This window comes from Canis lupus, chromosome 2 (genome assembly GCF_011100685.1).
Source record: "Canis lupus familiaris isolate Mischka breed German Shepherd chromosome 2, alternate assembly UU_Cfam_GSD_1.0, whole genome shotgun sequence".
NCBI lineage: Eukaryota > Metazoa > Chordata > Mammalia > Carnivora > Canidae > Canis > Canis lupus.
Genome location: NC_049223.1, coordinates 41,321,694 through 41,344,944, shown reverse-complemented (window position 1 = coordinate 41,344,944; position 23,251 = coordinate 41,321,694). Strand labels below are relative to the sequence as shown.

The following is a 23,251-nucleotide window of genomic DNA, read 5'->3' as shown; positions in this document are numbered from 1 at the left end:
TCCTGACTTCAGTGAAAAGCATTCATATTTCAATATTAAACATGATGTTAGCTGTGGATGTTTTATAGATACTCTCAAGTTGAAGAATTTCCTTTTTATTCCTATTTTGCTGAGAGGCAATGCATATAATGAATATTGAATTTTTAAAAATTATTTCTGTACTTATCCAGATAATTATATGGTTTTTCTTCTTTAATCTAGCCATATGGTAAACTGCATTTATTGATTTTCAAATATTGAAAAGCTCTGCAGTCCAGGTATAAGGCTTCCTTCATCTGCTAGTACTTTCTTTGGGGGTTTTATGTTTATGTTTCTGAAGGATATTGATCTATAATTTTTTTGTATTATAGTTTGTTTTTTTAATTGTGGCAACTATAATGTTGGTCTCATAAAATGGCAAAGTACAATGAAAGATGCTCAGTATTACTAGCTATTAGGGAAATCAAAATCAAAATAAAAATTAGATAACATTTCACATCCACTAGAATGACTAGAATTAAAAAGACATAGTAAAAAGGGCTAGTTATGATATAGAGAAACTGGACCCCTTATGCATTGCAAGTGAGAATGTAAAATGGTGTAGATATATTGGAAAAGTCGGGCAGTTCCTCAACAGATTAAACTTAGAGTTATATGACACAGCAATTTCATTCCTATATATACTTAAGAGAATAAAAACATACATTTAATCAAACACTTGTAGGAGGAATGTTCACAACAGTATTATCCATAATAGCCAAATACTGGAATCAACCCAAATTTCTATTAACTAATGAATTATTAAACAAAATTCAACATTGGAATATTATTTGGCAAAACAAAGGAATAAGTATGATGCCTGCTACAACATAAATGAGCCTTGTAAACATTATACTAAGTGAAAGAAGCTGGACACAAAAGGCCACATTTTATATGATTACATTTACATGAAATGTTCATAATAGGCAAATCTTAAGAGACCAAAAGCAGTTTAGTGATTGCTAGGGCTGGAGGGGAGGAGGATTAGGGAGATGTGGGGAGTGACTGATAATAAGGATGGGTTTTAGGGGAGTAATGAAAAAGCTATAAAATTGTTTATGACAACTCTGAATGTACACTTTAAATGGTTGAATTGATGGTATGTGAATTATAGTTCAATAAAGTTCTTAAAACATTTAGTTGGGAACTGGTCCCTCCTCTTCTAGATTCGAAATTAGTTTTCTGTAGATCTGTTATTATGTGTTCCCGAAGTGTTAGAATTCATTAGTGAAACTATTCTTATCCTGGGATTTCCTCTACTGAATAGCTTTCAGATATGGATTTCATTTTTAATTGATACAGAACTATTCAAATTACCTATTTTTTCCTGAATGACTTTCTTTGGTTTGTGTCAAGGAATGTCCATTTCATCTAAGTCGTCACTTCTATGGATATAGGGCTGTTCATATTATTCCTTATTATTAAACAACTGGGATCTAAGGTGATGTTCCTTTTTTGGTCCTGATATTTGTAGTTCATGTCTTCACTTTATCTCTGCCATTCTCTTTCTCTTTCCCTCTCTCTCTTTCCATTTCTCTTATTGACAAATATGTCAAAATGTATACCACTTTTATTATTTTTTCGAAGGATTAGATCCTCACTTCATTAACTTTTCTCTATTCTCAACGTAATGGATTTATGCCCTTATCTTTACTATGTTATTTATTTTGAGTTTAAGTTGCCTTTTTGTTTGTTTGTTTATGGTGGAAGCTGAGCTCATTGATTTCCCTCTCTTTTATTTTTTTTATTTTAATTATTTTTTTTAATTGGAGTTCGATTTGCCAACATATAGCATATCACTCAGTGCTCATCCCATCAAGTGCCCCCCTCAGTGCCCCTCACCCAGTCACCCCAACCCCCCACCCACCTCCCTTTCCACTACCCCTTGTTTGTTTCCCAGAGTTAGGAGTCTCTCATGTTCTGTCTCCCTCTGATATTTTCACTCATTTTCTCTCCTTTCCCCTTTATTCCCTTTCACTATTTTTCTATTCCCCAAATGAATGAGACTACATAATGTTTGTCCTTCTCCGATTGACTTACTTCACTCAGCATCATACCCTCCAGTTCCATCCACATCAAAGCAAATGGTGGGTATTTGTCTTTTTTAATGGCTAATATTCCATTGTATACATAAACCACAGCTTCTTTTAGTACAAGACTTTAATGATATAAATTTACTACTAAACATTGTATTAGCTGCCTCCTATAAATTTTCATATGTTCACTTTCATCCAATTCAAAATATATTTCAGGGCAGCCTGGGTGGCTCAGCGGTTTAGCACCGCGTTCGGCCCAGGGCGTGATTCTGGAGTCTCGGGATCATGTCTTATGTCAGGCTCCCTGCATGGAGCCTGCTTCTCCCTCTGCCTGTGTCTCTGCTTCTCTCTCTCTGTCTCTCATGAATGAATAAATAAAATCTTTAATATATATATTAAAGATATATATATATTTCAGTATCTCTTGGGACATTCTCTTTGACTCATGGATTATATAAAACTTTTAAAGTTTAATTTAGAAATATTTGGAAACTTTTGACATAGTTGATTACTTGATTTCTAGTTAGTTGGATACCATTACAGTAAAAAAAGATAGTTTGCATTATTTCAATTTTCTTAAATGCATTAAGGCTTATTTAATGATCCAGCAAAATCTATCTTGAACAATGTTTCCTTTGCAAATGAATACACTGCTTGGAGTAGAGTATTTTATAATGTAATTTAGGTCAATTTGGTTAATAGTGGTATTCAGGTTTTCTGCATCCTTCCTGATTGTTTATCTGCTTGTTCTATCAACCACTGAGAGACTAGTTTCAATGCCTCCATCTATAATTGTCAATTTATATATTCCTCCCCTCTTGTCAGTCTTTGTTACACGGATTTTGAGATCCAATTACTAGTCATATACACTATAGGATTATTACATCTTCTTAATAAATTGATCACTTTATGATTATACGATGTCGCTCTTTATCTCTGATAATATTTCTTGTTCTGAACACTATGTTTTCTGATATTAATATAACCATCCTAACTTTCTTTTGATTACTGTTTGATGATATATATTTTTGCATTCACTTCCTCTTACCTATGTCTTTATACTTAAAGTATCTGTATACAGTATAGTTTGACAATCTCTTATTATTGATGTTTTAGCTTATTTACATTTAGTGTAATTATTATGATTGTATATAGCAACAATGTTGCTAGATTTTTAAAAATTCCATCTATTCTTTCTTTCCCCTCTTTTTCACCTATATTTGAATTAAATGAGTATTTTTATGGATCTATTTTATCTCTGTTGTTGACTCAATAGACTCAACTGGTTTTCCATCATTGTATAGTTTTCAATTTATACTCTAACAATTTATAGTTTTCAAATAATTCTATATCCATTACCTCATTTGATTCCAGAAAAACCTTGTGACTTAAGTTTATTATACTCCCATCTGGCATAGATAAATTATATATCACTGACAAATATTTATTCTGTGATTTTAAGGCTAAGGTCTTCATAATTTAGAGGAAAATTACCATTTCCATGTGATCAATGTATGCTTAATCCTTTTTTTAAGTCCTCTTCATTCTATCCCATGTGCCAAAGTGAGGCACGGCCAATTAAGTACCTATTCTCGAATATTGCTTCCACCCTCAGCCACAGATCTAGCTGCTAGAAAAACAAAAGCCACTGGACTCTTATATTACCTTTCTATGTATACCTCATCTCTTGGCCTGTGTTTTGGCTCTCATTTCAGTGGGAATCCAGAATCACCTTTGCCACTATCCCCAATTGTTCATTCACACATCTAATTAGCATCCATTGAATACCCACTGTATTATTTAGCACTGTCTACTTGACAGTCATGATTGTAGGCAAAGAATATCTGAGGATAAATAAGGTAGGGCCCATGCTTGAGGAGCCTGTTGCTTAATGAAGGTGTCGAAAATAAAACAATAACTTATGACTCAAAACAATCCATACTATAATAAAGTTGTGTGCAAATGAGCCCATAGCAGACGTGATTAATTTTGCCATGGATTAGACCAGGGATGTGGTCACAATGTTTTTCTGAAGTATGTAATATTTGAAGGATGAGTTGGTGGGAATTGGATATTCCAAATAAAACTAACAGAGTTTTATCCATATGCAGTAAGGAGCCATGGAATTATTAGAGAAGGGAAATGACAGAAGATGTAAACATAATCATGCTTAGAAACATAAAAATGATAGTGATGTTGAGGTGATAGGAGAGGTATACACCAAGAAGACAAGGTTGTTATTGCAACAGTCAAGACGAAGTCCTAAACTATGACACTTATGAGGGAAATGAAGACCATTTGATAAATGTGAAGGATATTTAAGAGGAGAATTGATAGGACTTTGTAAACAAGTGGGTTCCAAAGTGAAAAAATAGTCAAAGAAAATTGCATTTCTAAGTCTTATAATTGATGATAGCAATGTGCTTATCTAAGATTGTAACAGGAAAATAAGAAGAGAGGAAAAACTAACCATGGGCTTTAATACTTCTCTGTTATTTCTTACTCCTACTAATGTTCTCTGTTTCTTCTTCTCCCTCCCTTTCTCTTTTTCTATTATTTCTTCTTGGCATGTTCATTAATTAAAGTAAATTTCAAGATTCAGTTAGCTCACTTTAATGTTCACTTCTATTAATACTCAAGAGTCTGAAGGTTCATTCCTGGAAATACGTTACGCTCTTCCATGCTTCTGTGCTTTTGCAGATGTCATGTCTCCTACTTGATGTGTCTTCTCCACAACTTGCTTGCATATTGAGCACCCACAGACCCATTTTTCAAGGCCCCAAACAAATGATACCTCCATGATTGCCTCCTGAGACAATGTTAACTACTATGTGATACACTCCCATAGGAATCTATTCATAGCTCCCTTAGTATGTCTCATATTTAAATGGTAGTCATTTGGTTACATATTTGCCTCCTCAACAAAGGCGAGGTCAGGAACTAGTGTTTTAAATTTTCTTGTCCCTCATGCATAGCAGAGCACCTGGCAATAACACAAGCTCAATAAATTCCCAATAAATAAGAAATTAATAAATTGATCAGTGGCATAAGGGTTGACTAAGATGTAAGTTACGTGCAGAAAGGTGACAAAGGCTATGGTCACTCCTCAGCATGTGGTCACCATGGGCAGGGAAGCCCTTCCTTAAGCCACATGCATTCTTTCCAGGGCTGGTCTGAAACTTTGGCTAGAGTGAACCAAGAACAAGAGATGGGCTAATAATTTCCTTATGAGGAACACAGGGGTAAAATATGTCCCAGATGTGATATTAAAGAGGAACTGGGCCCTCAATAACTTCTGATTTCCACTTTCCACATGTGATTTTAACTTCTTACATACTAACTTTTAATCGTTTACTTGACTCCCCCCATTCTAGTCATTCACTCTCTGATCTGGAGTTAAATGCAAGAAAACACTCAAGAGGGCCTATCCTTTTAAGGGTTGCCAATATTGGGTAAATAAAAGTATAAGATGCCAGATTGAATTTAAATTTCAGCTGAATAACAAATATTTTTTAGTATAACTTTGTCCTGTGAAATATTTAGGACATACTTATATGAAAACATTATTCACTGTTTATCTGAAATTCAAATTTAAGTGGACACCTTGTGTTTTATTCTATACCCTATCTCTGTTTTATTTTCTGCCAAGGATTAAGACACTTGGTACCTCTGATATATCAAACTGAGATACAACAGAGGTGAATGAGGTGAGTCAGATCTTTATCCAGAAATCAGTGGGAAACCTACAGACCAATGGGAAAAACAAAAACACAGATGGATCTGTGAGTGAAGAGGCCAGTGAGTGCAAGCTTCCTTGTTTGACCCTTGCTTTTTGCCAATAACAGCCCTGAGAACATGCCAGTGCAACATAATGTAATAGTTAAGAGTACAAACTTTGAAACCACACATCCTTGAGTTGAATTCCTTGCTGGAGCTCACACATGATTTGTAAGTCTGGACAAATTACTTAATTTCTCCAAGCTTGAATTCCTTATATAAATTAGGATAGTAATAGTAGCCTCCCACCAGATTCACTGACATGTTGCATCTAGTGTGATACCTGGCCAGAGTTACCAACATTAGCCTATTACTATTATTACCTGTAATGCTGCTTCCATGGCTAACTGTCACTCCTTCCTCTGGGACAACTCAGGGTGGAACAGGATGGTACAAGACAGGAGGGAAGATGATAATGATAAGACATAACAGGATAAAATAAAACAGGGTAGAATCATAGGATAGGGTAGGGTGGAATGGAACAGAATGGAATAGTATGATTAGTCTACCACTTATTTTTTACTTAGCATATTCAAGGCACTGTGCTGACTGTATGCATTTATTTTCTCATCCAATCATTGTAACAACCCTGAGAGATATCATTATTCCTATGTTGTAGATATTGGATCTACAAAGCATAAAGAAATTAGGAAGTACTTGTAAGGTGACAAGGTCATACAACTTGTAAGTGGCAAATCTGAAACTCAAACCCAGGTCTATCTGATCCCCAGGTCCATGCACGCTTGACCAGTAACACATATATCAAAATCCTTCTGTGAGATTTCCAACCCCGATTGCAGTTCTTTCCTGGACTAAGAAATCTGATGACTTTCATTTATGCATGGAAATGTCCATAGGAGTTAGAGTTCCTATTCCTTCCATTCTCATATCTTCTTTCCAAGCTAGAATGTCATTCCAAGGCAAGGTCCTTCTCTTCCTCTTTCCAACTTGGATAAAACAATCTTTCAAAATCTCAGTTTCTCCTAGTTAAAAGCAAATCCAATTCATTTGTTTATACCGATGGAGGATAAGTCACAGCTTGTAAACTGCTACTCATATGGCACACATTAAAGGCAACAGCCAAGACACAGAAGCAACCTAAGTGGCCATCAGTGGATGAATGAATGAAGATGCTGCTTTACACACACATACACACACACACACACACACACACCAGAATATTATTCATCTATAAAAAAATCAAGGAAATCCTACCATTTGTAACAACAAGGATGGACTTTGAAGGCATTATGCTGTCAGATAAGTCAGACTGATTAAGACAAAAACCATATGATCTCACTTATATGTGGAATTTTTAAAAACTACAATAAAAATCCAAACTCACATAAAATGAGATGGATTTGTGGTTACCCAAGGCAGAGAAGGGGGAGAGAGGAAATTGGAGGAAGGTGGTCAAAAGGTACAAACTCTCATTTCTGAATGTACAATAGGAGTCTAACTAACACTACTTTATAATACATAGGAAAGTTGTTAAGGGAATAAATTCTGTGAGTTATCACAAGAAGAAATTTTTTTCCTTTTTTCTTTCTTTTTATCGTATTTACATGAGAAGATGGATGTTAGCTAAACCTACCGCAGTAACCATTTCACAATATATATAAATCAAAACATCATGCTGAGGGATCCCTGGGTGGCACAGCGGTTTGGCACCTGCCTTTGGCCCAGGGCGCGATCCTGGAGACCCGGGATCGAATCCCACATCGGGCTTCCGGTGCATGGAGCCTGCTTCTCCCTCTGCCTGTGTCTCTGCCTCTCTCTCTCTCTGTGTGTGACTATCATAAATAAATAAAAATTTTTAAAAAAATTTCTAAAAAAAAAAAAACATCATGCTGTATGCCTTGAGCTTATATAGTGATGTACGTCAATTATATCTCAATAAAACTGAGGAAATAAATCAAGGTTCTTTACAGCTTATCAGGTATTTTATCTGTTATCTTCTATATCTTTAAATAATGCAGACAAGTAGGTTGGGACTCATAACATGTTCCAGTTTTATAGATGAGGAAACCGAAAGTGTGGCATCAATCATTTGCCAGCATCACAGATATTAACTGATAGAACTATCACACAAGTCCAGACTTCTTTTCTCAAAACTATTTATTAATTCTTTTATTTCATAGGCATCTGTTGGGTATTCTGGAAACCAGAGATGTCTCAGTGAACAGAGACCAGAATCCTTCCACAGTGGATTTTAACATCTCTGGCAAAGAAAGGCATTAAATAATGAAAGAAAAAATAATATTTAAATCCTAAGAAGGAAGAATACAGAGTGTATAAAAGATTACGAAAGAGGGGTCTGGGTTAGATTAGAATCACAGTTTTCTCAAAAAAAAGAGGCATTTTAACTGAAATCTGAAACTAAAAGGAATAAACCAACAGAAATGAAAAGATTAAAATACAGCAAACACAGACAACTGAGCATCAGGCCCAGGGAGTATTTAATCAGGGTCACAAAATGAGTTAGTTGTACTGACAGGAATAGAATCCTGCTATCCTGACCCTCAATGTCCTCAATGTGGTGTTATTTTCTTGACACCAGACACTGAAAGCTGATTCAGGAACTTGTCTGAATGCCCCATTTAGCTGATATCTTTGAGAAGCCAGCAGGGCCTAGCTTCCAGGTTGCAACATTAGAGTCTTTGCTTGCCTGTACAGCGTTCTTATGGTGAATTAGAGCCCCCTGAGCGCTCAAAGCTCGTGCAAAGCAGAGGTACTATTAGCCTTTCCTGTGCAAATTACAGCCACATATTAGGGGCCATGGCATGGCTAAAAGAGGAAGCTTGAGTATTTTTTCCCACAAATACCACTAGACAAACACTGTGCTCTCTCCTAAGCAGTAACCCTGATGGCATAAATCTAACTCATTGAAAGCTCCCTACTATGGACTACTATCTCTAGATCACAACCCTTTGTATAGGAGAAACAGGATTAGGGTCTTAAGAAGATAATTTGGAGTGGGACACCAGGGTGACTCAGTCGGTTAAGTGGCCATTCTCAATTTTAGCTTACGTCATGATCTCAGGGTTCTAATATTGAACCCCATGTTGGGCTCCATGCTGGATATGGAGGCTGCTTAAGATTCTTTTTCTATCTATTCTTTTCCCTCCAACCATCACCTCCACACTCTCTTAAAAAAAAAAAAAAAAAAAGAGATAGATTGGAGTTGGAGAGGAAACCTGGAAGGGTCCAAGCAGAGCTGCCTGATGGCTTCCAAGTGCAGCTTTGTGTCTTGTAAGAAGTACTAACCTGAGTGAGAGGGCCATGTCCGGGCTCTGTGACACCAGACAAGCCTCCTGTTTCCATATGTCAATTAACATAATAGGGCCATCTGATACAGTATATATGTTTTGGTCAATCTATAAGTTTAGGAACTAAAGGCTCATCCCAATTAGTTAAATTTATAAAAGGTATCAGGATAACCAATATCATATAGACTTGAACTAAATTTTATCCCCTTGATTGTTCATATTCAGGAGGAAATATATTTTACACTTGAGATACATAGCAGCATTTCAACCTCAATATTCCCTTTTACTGAGTGAAAAATGTATTTTTCTTTTCTTTTTTGATGTTTGCTATATGCCTTGAGTAACATGTATCGAACTCTGAAAACAAGTCTTGCCCTTAAGGAGTCTACAGTGTATTGATGGAGACATTTAAACACCCACATATCAGGCACCTAGCGGAGCATCTACCTCTGTCAGGAAGAACCAGAATGAGCTTCCCAAGGATGTGAAGTCAAAGCTGAGACCATTTAGAAGATCCATACTAAGCTCCTTGAAGATTCAGTAGTTAATAAAAAATAAAAATAAATAAAAAAAACTCTGTCGTTAAGAGATCCATGTGCAAAAGGAGAAGAGATCTCTTCAAGTACTTAGTTCTCAAATAATATGTTAGGGTTCCAAAAGGCAGATGATAGAGCAACTGTCTGGAGTGGGGTGGAATCATCACATGAAGGTTCCACAGGGAAGGGGCATTTAAACCTGAGTCCGAGGAATAAGTAGGAATAAGAGGAGATGATGGGGAGGTTTATCCTGGGAAAAATAAAGAGCATGAGCCAGTGGCAAGAGGGTGTGAATGGGCATGTCGATGTGGGGACAAGTAATTAGTTCAGAGCATGGAAAAACAAGCAGAGGGCAGAAGGAGGGCGGTAGGCACACCTTATCAATCTGATTTGTGGCCTGCTCCTTAGCCCTGCATAGTAACTGCCTGATAGCCATCAAATCATTGATGCTGCCATTGGAACTACCTCTAACAGGGTTACTGTAGTGCTGTTTATAAAATACACATTACAGAAAGCAATAGGGTTTTCCTTTACCTAAGTGAAAAACTTAGGGTTTAAAAGATAGGGCAGGGTTCATTAGTAGAAATCCAAGCGCAAGCTGTGCAGATATCTTGCGTAACAACCTAAATTCCACAGCAGATGATGTCACCTATAAAGGCCCTATAAATGGAGCAAGTCTTGGGGTGCATTTGAGCAGGTTATCTGCACCTGTACCCAAGGCTGCAAGCATGGCTGTCTCAGTGCTGCGGCTGACGATCGTCCTGGGACTACTCATCTTGATCCTGACTTGCCAGGCCGGTAAGTGCTTCCAAGAGCAGCCCATGCAATGTGGGGTAGTTAGCCAGGATTAGAGGAAGGTGGTGGCACTGATCCAGAACTCAAAGAGGAAAGAGGGAGACAGGGCTTTGGGCAGTGCAGAAAGAGCCCTGGGCAAGAGGACAAGAGGCAGATCTTCTAACAAAAAGAAAGTAGGATTTGTATTCTAATGTGCTTCAGTGACAGCCTCTAACCTCAGCAAATGTATGAAGTTTGGAATGATCTTTTTTCTTACATATTCATGCAATGCAGTGACACTAATATATTATAAATTTTTTGACAGCCGAGGGGGTACTTATTTTTTGATGATTCTAACTAACAATGTTCAAAGGTAAAGAACATATACCCTGGAGTAAGTCTCGTAAATCTGGCTTTACCACTCATCAGAAATGTGACTTCAGGCAGGTTATTCAACCTCTCTGGGCCTCACGTGTTAAAGGGAGTATCAATAGTTAACTTTCATATAAAGTGATGAAAACTGAAGAAAACTGAATAAGAGACAAAAGTCTGGTCCTTAATAAGCACCTGCTAAATATTAACTGTTATTGTTATCATATATTATCTCATTTGATTCTCATAAAAATCCTTTTAAGTAAACATTCCAAGTTTTATCACTTCTCCTTCAGCAGGTTAACAAAGCTTGCAAAAGGCAAGTCACTTGGGCATAGATACAGGTAGAAGTGACATGCCTGGGACTGGAACCCTGGGTCCCTCGATTCTGTCCATTATGACCAAGTGCCTACTTCTTTCGTGTCTGTTCTGAGCATGTAGGGGACTACAAGGCAGCTTGAAGATTCTCCTTAATTTATTTTGGGCTTGCAGAAGAAGGTAAGCTCTTGACTTGTCTTTATTCAGAAGGATAGGTCAGAAAATACAGCCAGTGCAAGTAATTTAGTAACAGAGCCCTTTGAAATGTTCTGCATGTAACTTGTCAGAACTCCACATCGTCAGCCAGCCACTGTCCACCCGCAGAACATACAGGCAGACTGCCACAAAGACGACCTCAGACACTAATGTGTCTATCACCTCCTGAAGTCATCACCACAATAAAGGGAAAGATGAGATGGCAGCTTAAGGACCAGTCCCCAGCTCCATGTCTCATGACTCCGAAACTAGTTAAATCAGTTCACTGCTTTGAACTTCAGTTTCTTCATCTGTAAAATGGGATAACAATCAACTTCACCAGATCAAGTGAATATACCCTTGTTATCACTTTGTAAACCATGAACACTATATAAATATCAGCAGGAGTGTATTTTTTCAGAATTTTGTGATTACCTTGACAGAAAACCTCAACCAAGTAGTTGATGTAAATAAAGACTAGTCCATATTATACTTGAAAAGAAAAAAATATTCTACTATTGGCTTTGATATTTTGTTTCCAGTATGTCAGACTTCTTCATTTTTATTATTTTTATTTATTTTTCTGCTTTTCAACATTTTCAAATTTCTTAATTCCTTAACTGCAGTTTTTAATTTTCATAATCTCCTAAAGCACCAGAGGAAAAAAAAACTATGAATCATTTTGTTACTATTATTACTAATATATTTTATTTATATATGCACCCATTATTATGGACATATATCCATAATAATGCAGCAGTTATTTATTGTGGGTTTACCAAGGACCTGGTACTGTGATAAGTGGTATACACATGATATGGATATATAGATTTGGGTATACACATACGTATGTGATACATATGAAGATATACAAAATATCTTCCGATCCTAAACACAATGAGAAAACTGAGAGTGGTTAAGTATTGTGTGTAAGGTCACATGATGGATTTTTTTGCTGAAGACAGGAATCAAACTCAGGTATACAGGACTCCAAAACACATGGTCCACCATACTCTGAAACTTCTTATTTTATTTTATTTTATTTTATTTTATTTTATTTTATTTTATTTGTTTATTCATAAGAGACACCGAGAGAGAGAGACGCAGAGACACAGGCAGAGGGAGAAGCAGGCCCCATACAGGGAGCCCGATGCAGGACTCGATCCTGGGTCTCCAGGATCACGCCCTGAGCCAGAGGCAGGCGCTAAACCACTGAGCCACCCAGGGATCCCACTCTGAAACTTCTTAATACAGATGTGGTTCAAGGGCTGGGGCTAAGGATCCAATCTTCACACATACTCCAAACCAGGGCTCTTTGCATATTGAAAAGTTAGCATTTTGCATCATATTAAAATAAAACGTCAGTAAAATCAACTTGTTATGCAAGTAAGCATAGAGCAACATGGGGCAAAAGGAACTCACCTTTCATGCAAAGAATTGCTGTTTTGTACCTCATAAATGTCTTCAGGGGAAAACTGCTCAAGGATAGTATTATATCATGTTTTTTATTTACCAAATCTGGCAACACTACTTGTGAAGCTACAATAACACTAAAAGCTAAAGGTCCCACTTCATCCAAACACCAGGAGTCCAAGAGGGAGGCCACTTGAACCTGCTAAATGCCACTCTTCATTATTTTTAATCTCCTGAACCATTTAGACCATAAAGCAAAGCCAATACCCCCCAAGGGAACTTGCATGTCCCCAGCTTCACTCTCTGGATCCTTGGTCCTCATTTAATGGGCACTTGACTAAGAGTTAAGAGTGAGAAACCTGAATTTAGAGTTCCATCCTCTCTTCCTATTTGTGAGATCTCCTGCAAGTCACTTAATCTTTTCAGTTTCCTAATCTTTTCAGTTTCTTAGTTCAATTTCTTAGTAAGTGCATACCCCATAAGAATGGTCAAGGGTAAAATCACAGGGCATTTGTAAAGTCCTGTATATCCTATTTACAGGACTAGTCCTGTAGTCCTATTTACAGACTATCAAATGATATACAAGTGATAGAATTTCTCCTTGTCATTCTTATTATACTGCTTTCAATCTTATAACATACTTGTGGTTAGATCATAACTTTTCTATCAAAGGCCATATAGCTCATATTTGTTTTTGTTGTTGATACCTTGTATTTTATAAGTATTCTATGTTTGTTGTAGAAAAATTAAAGAATATAAAGAAACAAAGGTATCTCCACTGTAAAAAAAAAAAAAAAAAAAAAAGGCTATGCAGTTCAGCACAGAGTGCTTTTGAATCCAGATTTTAATACCAGTCAGACATGGGATTGACCTCTATTTTGGTCACTCACTAACTCTGCTTTGAATTGGCTCCTCAAACACTCTCAATTTCAACTTCTTAACTTTTAGCTTGACATAGTTTTGCCTAATAGGGCTGCTGCAAGAATAAAATGATGTAACAGTGCATGCAGATCACCTGTCATAGGTCTATCCTTAACAAATGCTACCCATTATTATGTCACCATTATTATCATTACCACAGGCTGGGGACTGCATGGAGAAAAATACATTAAATGGGCATTCTGGGGGCGCCTGGGTGGCTCAGTGGTTGAGTGTCTGCCTTTGGCTTAGGGCATGATCCTGGAGTGCCGGGATCGAGTCCCACATCAGGCTCCCTGCATGGAGCCTGCTTCTCCCTCTGCCTGTGTCCCTGCCTCTCTCTGTCTTTCATAAATAAATAAATAAATAAATAAATAAATAAATAAATAAATAAATAAAATCTTTAAAAAGGGGAGGGCATTCTGGGGGTGCCTGGGCTCAGTTGGTTAAGTTGCTGACTCTTGATTTCAGTTCAGGTCATGATCTCAAGGTAATGGAACCGAGTCCCCTGTCAGGCTCCTCACTTTGTGCAGAGTCTGCTTGAAATTCTCTCTCCCTCTGCTCACTCTTGCACTTACATTGTCTCTCTAAAATAAATAAATAATCTTAAAAAGGAGGGGAGGGCATTCTGGGATTTACTAGTTGCTTAACTCTGGACAAGCTACTAACTTCCATGAGCTTCAGTTTTCTCAAACAGAAAGGAAACCCACGTCTACCTAAGTATCAATATATGTCGTTTTTAAGAGTTAGATGATACAAGTGAAGACTTTGTCCAGGCAGGCATTAAATGTTCAATAAATATAGCTGTTCAATAAAAATAAGCTGTATAATTAATGAGGGGATACAAAGTGGTCTAGGGCTCCCTTTATTGCTGAGAATCACCTGAGATTCTGTTCTGTTTTTCAGATGACAAACCAGATGACCAGCCAGATGCCTCAGACAAAAAAACAGAGCCAGAATTCCCCAAATTCCTAAACCTTTTGGGCACAGAGATCATTGAGAATGCAGTGGAGTTCATCCTTCGCTCCATGACGAGGAGCACGTAAGCACTGAGACAGACCTTGCTTTTGTCCAGTTTGCTGTTGGTAATGACCACATTGCATTAAAATGAATGAGAAACAAAATTGTGCATGACAATATATTATTTGAGTTGAAAAGTATTGCCCTACCTTAAGATAAATTTGCATCGCAATGAATTTTCCTAAACTCTTTTGGAGTGTGTACATTCCCAACATGTAGTTCCATAAAATATTTTTTATCTCAGTGCCAGCGGGGTAGGAGCACTAGACCAGGGAGTAGAAAGCCAGGTTCTGGTCTTCACACATGTGCTACTTGACTGGGTGAACTCCTTCTCTGAGTGCCTCAGTTTCCTCATCTGTAAAGTTAAAAGAATAAAGGACCCACCCAGTCCAGGCACGGTAATTCTTTGGTGAAGATGGTGGGCAGTGACGTGTTCATTAGTAAGAGGTGTGATGAGTCCTGCCTTTATCTTCTAGTTTGAGAAACTGAAGAGGGTTAGCAGAGGGAATAGCTGATCTCTTTTCAGAGACAATCTAGAGAACCTCTCATATGAGTATTGATCATGAGGGATTGCCATGGTGGCAGAGCATATAGCCCAGAATCTTCCCAGGGTTCCCTACCTGCTTCCAAGCCCCTGTGTCCAACTCCTAACACATCTTACTCCAGTCTATACACAGCTCTGATTTTCACTTCTACTTTGCCCTATTGTCATTCCACCCACAGTCATCTCCCTACTTTCAGCTTTCCTGGATCCAACCTGCTCTGAATTTCCAGGCATTTTCAATCTCCACTCACTGAGTCTCTCTTTCAAAGGCCCCAAAGCAGAGCTTGACAAAGTGTGGTCTAGAATCTCCTGGAGAACTTGTACAAAATGAAGTTTCCTTCATCCCGTCTTGCATCTTCCTAGGGCAAAGCTAGGGATATGCTTTTTAACAAGCTTTCTGGTGATTCTGATAGCCCATCAATTTTGAAAGCTCTCCATTAGTTGCTCTGCACTACATGGACCTTAAAGGTCCACCTACCCTTTAAATTTTTATTCATATTTGTGTAAATGTGCATCTTGACTTTTGTTTTAGGGAAAATGCTTCTGACTTCTGTTCGATTCTCAAAAGGGTCTATGACCAATAACAGATTAAGAAACACTTCTACAGAGAAGTAATCAAGGGCCATGTTGTAATCTCTGATTTGCTTAAATCAATATGTTATCATGTGGATAGGCAGGATTCTGCATACCATCCTCATGCACAAACTATTGAAACTCACAGATGTTTATTTTTGTATTGTTATTTTTCTTATTATGATTGCTTTTGCAACCACTGAGTTCCTGGGATTGTTAATATAAACAAAGAGGAAACCCGCAAGCAAGCACAAAGTACTTATTGCACTCCTGTTGAATATTGTTACAAAGCACAACAATAGCAATGCAAGGAGTTGAGATAGTATTTCTTTTTATTTCTTGCCTGGGGAATTCCCCAGATGTAAACTGGAACTTTTTTTTCTCTGTTAACCCTGAAAGCTCATTATCTGAAATATAAGACAACTGATGTCAGCTCTGGGTTTGGGAATGGCAGCTTGACTTCAACCATTTCCTCTTTTCCACATTGTTTTCTAAGTAAATGATGTTCTTTCTGTTTCTGGAATTTAAAACCACCTCAGGCTCTCTGCCCTTGCTTTCATTTCTGCCTAAAATGCTCTTTCCTTCTCTCGTGACTAGTGCTTTGTCCTGTAGCTCATCTAAAAGTCACCACCTTGGAAAACAATTCTATTGCCTCTCTTATTCACACTATCTTCTCTCATTCCCTATAGTTCTTCTCTCTTACTTTACCTTGTCATAGTGTCGTTATAATATATATCACCATCTTTATTTATTTTTAATCATGTAGCTATATGAAAGTGGGGACCAGATCTATCTAGTTCATGGCTCTAACACAGTACCTTACAGATTGAATGAGACATTCAGAAAATAATTGTTGAATTGATTAACTAAGGAAAAGTATCTTAGAGATCAGATCTAAAACCCATTATTGCAATTTGACTGAGAAAGCCTGAGGGATCTTTGTTGAAAGACACAGCAGTCCTTGCTCAAGGGAAAAATCTAGCCGTCCTTTCTTCCAAGGGAAGACCATAAATATAATGGGGATGGGGAATGGGAGGAGACCATCAAGATGTATTCTAAGTCCTTAGACACAAAGTAGGGGCAAAAACTGGGAAGGACAAATCCCTTGTAGAATGTAATTCCCTTGTCAAAGATTTGCAGTCCTTATGGTAAAATGACATAGCAAATGCAGTGATGACTAATATGCTAACTAAGATAAATGTCAGCAAATCATCTCAGGTAATTTCTAGAGAATGAAGTTGTCACTGACAGCAGGATACTTAGGGAAGTGTTTATGGCAAGGATGAGATACAATTTGGGCCTTCAAAGATAAAATGAGATTTGATTAGAGAGAATGACAGGGATGGGGGAACTTTATAAAGATGAGAATTTTCTTGATTTACTCTAATATATCTGATGTGTAAGTACTGTGTAAGGCACATAATAAATACCATATGAGTGCTTTCCAGGGCACTGACTAGAATAGCTCACTTTCTCCACTCTGGATTAGAGCTATGTTGACTGGATTCTGGTCACCATTGTCTGAAAAACATACATATTCTTAATTCCTCTGACCCCTCAAGAAGGTTCCAGTCTTTGTGAATTTCCTCTCACCTGCTGAATTTCCATGACATATATTTTCCTGTTTCCTCCCTACCTCTAGCCATTCTTTTGCATTCTTTCTGACTTTTCTTTATGCATCTGCCCTTAAACATTACTCCTTGAAGCTCCAAATATAGCCAGCGTGGGTCTTCAGATGGGCAATATTATTACCGGATCTTTCCTGCTTGTCACCACCTTTCTTGAATCACTGAATATTCTACCTCTAAATTTTTTTGCTTTATCATTGTTTTTCTTCAGCTCCACTGACTAGCTGGCCTAGCAGAGTCCTTCCTCGCCTCTTTCCTGAGCTCTTTTTATTATTTATGGTTGGTTCCACTGTTTCTGTCTGTCCTTCCTCCAAACCATCCTCTACTCATTGTCAGATAACAAAAACACAAGTTGGGTTCTATTACTGCTATGTTTGAAACCCTTTTGTGAATTTCCATAGGCTGAAAATCAGAACAAATGCATTTGGCTGATGTTAAAATGTTCTTCCCTGAGGCCTGTGTATCTTTCAATCGTGAATCTCACTCCTGAGGTCAAACGCCTGATGCCTCAATGACAAACGATTTGTTTCAGAATTGGTCATGTTTGCATAAACCCCCAACATCCTTGCACATGGCTCTTCGCTGTGCCAACAAGGCCTTACGAGGTAGACTTGCTTGTTTACCTAGCAAGTCTAATCATTTTTTCAAGTCCAATTCAAAGACAAGCTCTGTGAAGACATCACAGACCCCTACAATTACAGAATGCCGATATTTATACTCTGGATTTCCTAATGCTTTGTAGGAACCTTCATGTCTGTTTTCTTTCCCCCTCATTGTTTTCAATTGTGTCTATTTTCTCCACTAGACTATGAACTCCTCCAAAGGCCATAGATTAATCATTTTATCCTTTCAGCAGCTACCCTGCACTCTACCCTTGAACAGTATAGTTCTTCTAGTATTAACTCCTGATTCTAGAGATCTCAGTTTTAGACTTTGCAGTTTACCAGCTTTGTGACTTGGACATGTTGTTTAATCTCTTTGATCTTTAGAAGTTTTTTTTCGTACATAAAAAGATAAAAATTCATTCATTTATCCATTTACTATTTATTTAATGCAAACATTTATTAATTTATACTATATGCCAGGCACTGTTCTAGGTGCTGGGGATATATTACTAAACAAATATACCAATATATCCGTCTTATACAGTTTATATATAAATAGACACCTAATGAATAGATTTTTTTTGGCAAATTCAAAGAGGTAGTTGTGCAAACAGATAATTCACAAACTACAAGCTGTTATGGAGGTATTGAATTTATGACGCTTATTTATGGCACTTATTTATGACATAGGAAAATCTACAGAAGAAAACTGGCTCAAATATTTTAAGACATCCTAGTGATTATCCTAACATTCTTATTTAATCTCAATCCTAATTTATTTTTTGTCTTTATCTTTTTTCTTTTCAAGAGGATTTATGGAATTTGATGATAAACAAGGAGAACATTCAACAAAGTGACTTCCCAGGTGACTTTTTTTTCAAAGATTTTATTTATTTATTCATAAGAGACAGGGGGTAATGCAGAGGCAGAGGGAGAAGGAGGCTCCCTTCTGAGCAGGGAGCCAGATGTGGGGCTGGATCCTAGGACCCTGGGAACACAACCTGAGCCAAAGGCAGATGCTTAACCAACAGAGCCACATAGGTGCCCTCCCCAGGTGATTTTAACTTACAATTTATAGCTAAAATAATAGCATACTGAACAAAGGGTCTGTCTTATTTTATTTAATTAATTTGGGCATCCCTGTGCCTACCTATAAGCAAAAAAGGTGTATTTTTTTGTGTTTTTGCATTTGTTTTTGCTGTAGTTTCTTAAACTTAATTTTAAATACATATTTTTTTATCATCATAAAGTCACAGACCTAATAAGATTATCTTAAGAAAGGAGGCACAGCTGCAGGGTGCAACATGTAAGCACTGGGAGTTAGGAGACCTGGTCCTGCCCCAACTCTGCTAGTCACTTGCTTTGTGTGCTTGGCACATGAGGGGATTGTGTGCACTAAAATATAAGGGCCCATGTAACTGTGCAATTAGTTACTTATGAGAAGAGTGAGATTTGCTGAACCTAATTTCAGGAGAAAAGACTAACAAACTCTCTAATCTCACATAGTTGGATTTATAGTTGTCTCCCCTTATCTGTGAAGAATACATTCCAATACACCGGTGGATACCTGACACTGGATCTCATTGATACTATGCTTTTTCCTATATATATACATACCCGTGATAAAGTTTAATTTACAAACTAGGCACTGTTACAGATTAACAATAATAACTAATAATAAAATAGGAGAATTTTAATAATATACTGAAATAAAAGTTATGTAAATGTGGTCTCTCTCTCTCTCAGAATATCTTAGTGTACTGTACTCACCCTTCTGATGATGATGATGAAGTGAGATTATAAAATGGCCCCATGATGAGATGAAGTGACACAAATGACACAGACATTGTGATATAGCATTAGACTACTATTGATGTCCTGACATTATGTTAGAAATAAGATCGTCTGCTTCCAGACTTCAGTTGGCTGTGGGTAACTGGAATTGTGGAAAGCAAAACCATGAATAAGGGGGAACTAGAAACAATATAGTTTGAGTGCTCAGAAACACTCACTGGTTCCTTATTCTATTCTCTTAGGAGAATGGATATTGAAATACAAAAAAAAAAAAAAACAAAAAAAAAGAAATACAAAAACAGAAATGATATAGCTGAGAACAATTATTTTATGAGTAGCTAGCATAAACAATACATACTCTGCTTTAAGCATTAAGCTAAGTGCTGTATATATAGTACCTAATTTCACTCTAACATCACTATAAAAATGAGTATTGTTATTCTTTAATTTTATAAGTAAGGATTATGACCAAGTCACTAACATGGCCAAGTGAGAAAGGGAAGAGGGAAAGATTTGAACTCAGGCAGCCTAATTCCAGGTTGTGCATTCTATCACTATGCAGTAGTGCTAGTAAATAACAAAGAACAGTGCAGAAGGAAGCAGTTGAAAAGAGTGAGCAAGCTGTGTGATCTTACACATGCCTTCAAGGTGCCCACAGAAACAAAACACCACCCCTTTGGTTAATTGAGTTATCTTACATGTATTTCCAGGAAGCACGGTCTTTCCTAACTCTATTTCATATCTGATCTAGGAATGCTCCTTTTCCCTATTGTCTCCACTTTATGACCTGAGTGTTAGTAATGTCGGCTCAGCAAGTTACTATCATATTACCCAGGAACTTAACCTATTCTTTTCTGTAAGCTTCTAAGGACAGAAATCAGTTCTGGGCATTGGAATCAAGACATACTCAACCCAGACCCCCAAACCAGCTAAGCTTCTAAGAACACTCACTTACACTTGCATTTCCCATTTCCATCTTCTCAGAGCACAGCTTACCTCTTGTTGCAGGTTCCAACCCTCAGCTGGTTTATTCAGAGGCTGCTGGCACGCACCTCTACCATTGGTACCCACACCCTGAATCCTTGGAATTCTACACCAGCCATTCAATGTGGGAGATAGTCCAATAGACAAGATGCCATTAAGGAATATAAAGAGCAGAAGAGATGGAGAAGAAAGAAGTTCAAGCTGTTGAACTTGTCTGCTCTTGGTTGTGCAACCCTGGGGAGGTCACTTGGCCTCCCTGAGTTTCACTTCACTCCTTATTAAGGTCAAAAATTTAGGGAACTTAATTGTTCCAGACCTTAATGCCAGAATTTTAACTGCATATAAAAAAATGTTGAGTAGGTTCATGAACCAATTGTGCATGCTCTGATGGGCAAGGAGGAATGGCTCAACTTAGGGACATAAAAAAATGGGCTAGGGAGAGGGAAGCCTCTAAGGCCAAGATCAAATTTTGAATGGTTTGATCAGGAGTATCTCTTTAAACCCTAGTGATTATGCATGTAATAGGTAGCTTTAAAAGTTGCACGTGTATGATAATTGCCACATCTAATCAAAAGCAAGTCACCACTTTAGAATTAAATGACTCACAGCATTGCCTATTTCTCCAGTATAGAAAATAGAAAAGATGACCAAAGTTCTAGGTTTGTCCTAAATTAAGATAGACAGACGGATAGATACATGGATACCCCATCTTTCTCCTATAACACATGCCCCTTTCTTACAGACTCCTTTAGTGCTTATTTAATCTGCACTTACTATGTGTCAGATTCTACCTATTTCTATCAAAATAAATAATGATGTCCAGCCATTGAGAAGTTGACAGCGTGGGCTATCATTTAGCACAACGTACCCCAGGACTCTGGAGGGAAATTAAAGTCATGTATAAAAGTGCCTTGGACATGCCTTGGAGAAAGGAAGTAAGGGACATGTCTGGAGAGAGCGGTGAGCACTTAAAGGGCTTTACAAAGAAGGTGAACTTCTGTACATGTCTCAGATGACTGATAGGACAGAGTCTCAAAAGCAACTCATGCAATAGTTGGACACTTAATCTGAGACCCTCCCAACCTCTGCTTGATCACATTGGTACAACTTCCTTATGTTAGTAGCCTTAAAACTTATTTCCTATTGTCCAGCATCATTTGAAATAAATCATAGGGATTCAAGTACCCTAGTGTCTTAAGTCACTAGACATCTTAAGGTATAAATTTTCTTCTTGTAGTTAAAAAAATCTGATGAACCTCACTAGGCTATTGTCAAAGAAGTAAAAGTTGGGAAAGTGCTTCATGAATTCTTAAATTCTAATTATGTGTTTTGAATTAAGAAAAAATATACTATGTACTCAGTAGATCACATCTGTAGAGTTGTTGAGTCAGAACTTTCTGAGGGACCTGGGAATAAATACATTTTGGGGTGGGGTGGAGGGAATAAATACATTTAATAGGAAATCCTCATGCCGTTGAAGAGCAAACTACAGTTGGGCATGACATTCCTTAATATCCACTCCATGATGTCTTATGGGAAAAATTTCTTGTTGAATTTAGAGAAAGAAAAATTTGCCTTCCCTAAAAACTACTTCTTCCTTTCTGATTGTAAGATTTATGTAGCATGGTCTATTCTTTTATTTTTTTTTTCCTGTCTATCCAGAAACTCAAACTAAAACTGATGACTCACTTTATCCCTAAATTTAACCTATGAGCATCCTCCCTTCATCTTTGTTGCTGATTCTTGCCACATATATCTTGCATTTTCATTTTTGTTGTCGTTGCTTATTTCCTCAAATAGTATTATGGTTGATATCATTATAAATCATTTCACATTTTAAAGTGCAGAGACATAAAAATGTTAGAGAAAAGATTAAAAACTTTTTGTTATTTTTCTTAAATATTAAGCCCTCTATAGTTGGTAATTGTTTCCCTCTATCTGGCTTGTGTTTCTAAGGACACACCCCACAAGATTCCAGAATAACCCAAGGGCAGCCAATCCTGCTTTTCCAGTTCTGCTTCAGGAGTCCTCCAGAGCAGAGGCCCCAAAAGCAGCTCCAAGCAAGTTCTCAGGATTCAGGACCTGGTTCAACCAAACACAACTATTTTGAACATCCTGACTTAGCATTCTTGCCTCTAGAAGTCAGAATAAATGTGTCTTCTTAATGTCACATATCCTAGTCAACTGAGGAGATTTTTGTTGATGGTACCAGTAACTCTCCTGAGCATATTTAAAGTTTTTAATGATGCAAAAAAATATAAAATATACAATTATTATTAACTACAATAACCAAAGGATGGTTCAAAATAAGGAAGCTAAAGCCCAGATAAAGTAACAAGTCCAAAGTCACAGTAAATGACAGAAGAAGAATTTGAACCTGACTCCAAAGAACAAACTCTTAGCCCTACAAATGTATGACATTTCACAGTTAAAAGTTTCACATGTCCTTTTTGGAAAGTCTTTCAAATATATCTGAG

The 23,251-nt window shown here is 37.3% G+C and overlaps 1 protein-coding gene across 1 annotated transcript; it reads left to right on the top strand.

Annotated features, from left to right (window-relative positions):
- Window positions 1-10,292: 10,292 nt before the first annotated feature.
- On the top strand, window positions 10,293-22,948 carry C2H5orf46 (chromosome 2 C5orf46 homolog). The gene is made up of 4 exons (XM_038529619.1): window positions 10,293-10,434; window positions 14,533-14,668; window positions 18,805-18,861; window positions 22,731-22,948. The coding sequence occupies exons 1-3, from the start codon at window positions 10,365-10,367 to the stop codon at window positions 18,851-18,853; spliced, it is 255 nt and encodes an 84-aa protein (XP_038385547.1). The 5' UTR covers window positions 10,293-10,364; the 3' UTR covers window positions 18,854-18,861; window positions 22,731-22,948.
- The last annotated feature ends 303 nt before the right edge of the window (window positions 22,949-23,251 follow it).

Coding starts and splice junctions, on each gene's coding strand:
- C2H5orf46 (XM_038529619.1), top strand. CDS start 10,365: ATGGCTGTCTCAGTGCTGCGGCTGACGATCGTCCTGGGACTACTCATC. Junction 10,435..14,532: donor GATCCTGACTTGCCAGGCCG/GTAAGTGCTTCC, acceptor TCTGTTTTTCAG/ATGACAAACCAGATGACCAG. Junction 14,669..18,804: donor CGCTCCATGACGAGGAGCAC/GTAAGCACTGAG, acceptor TTTCTTTTCAAG/AGGATTTATGGAATTTGATG.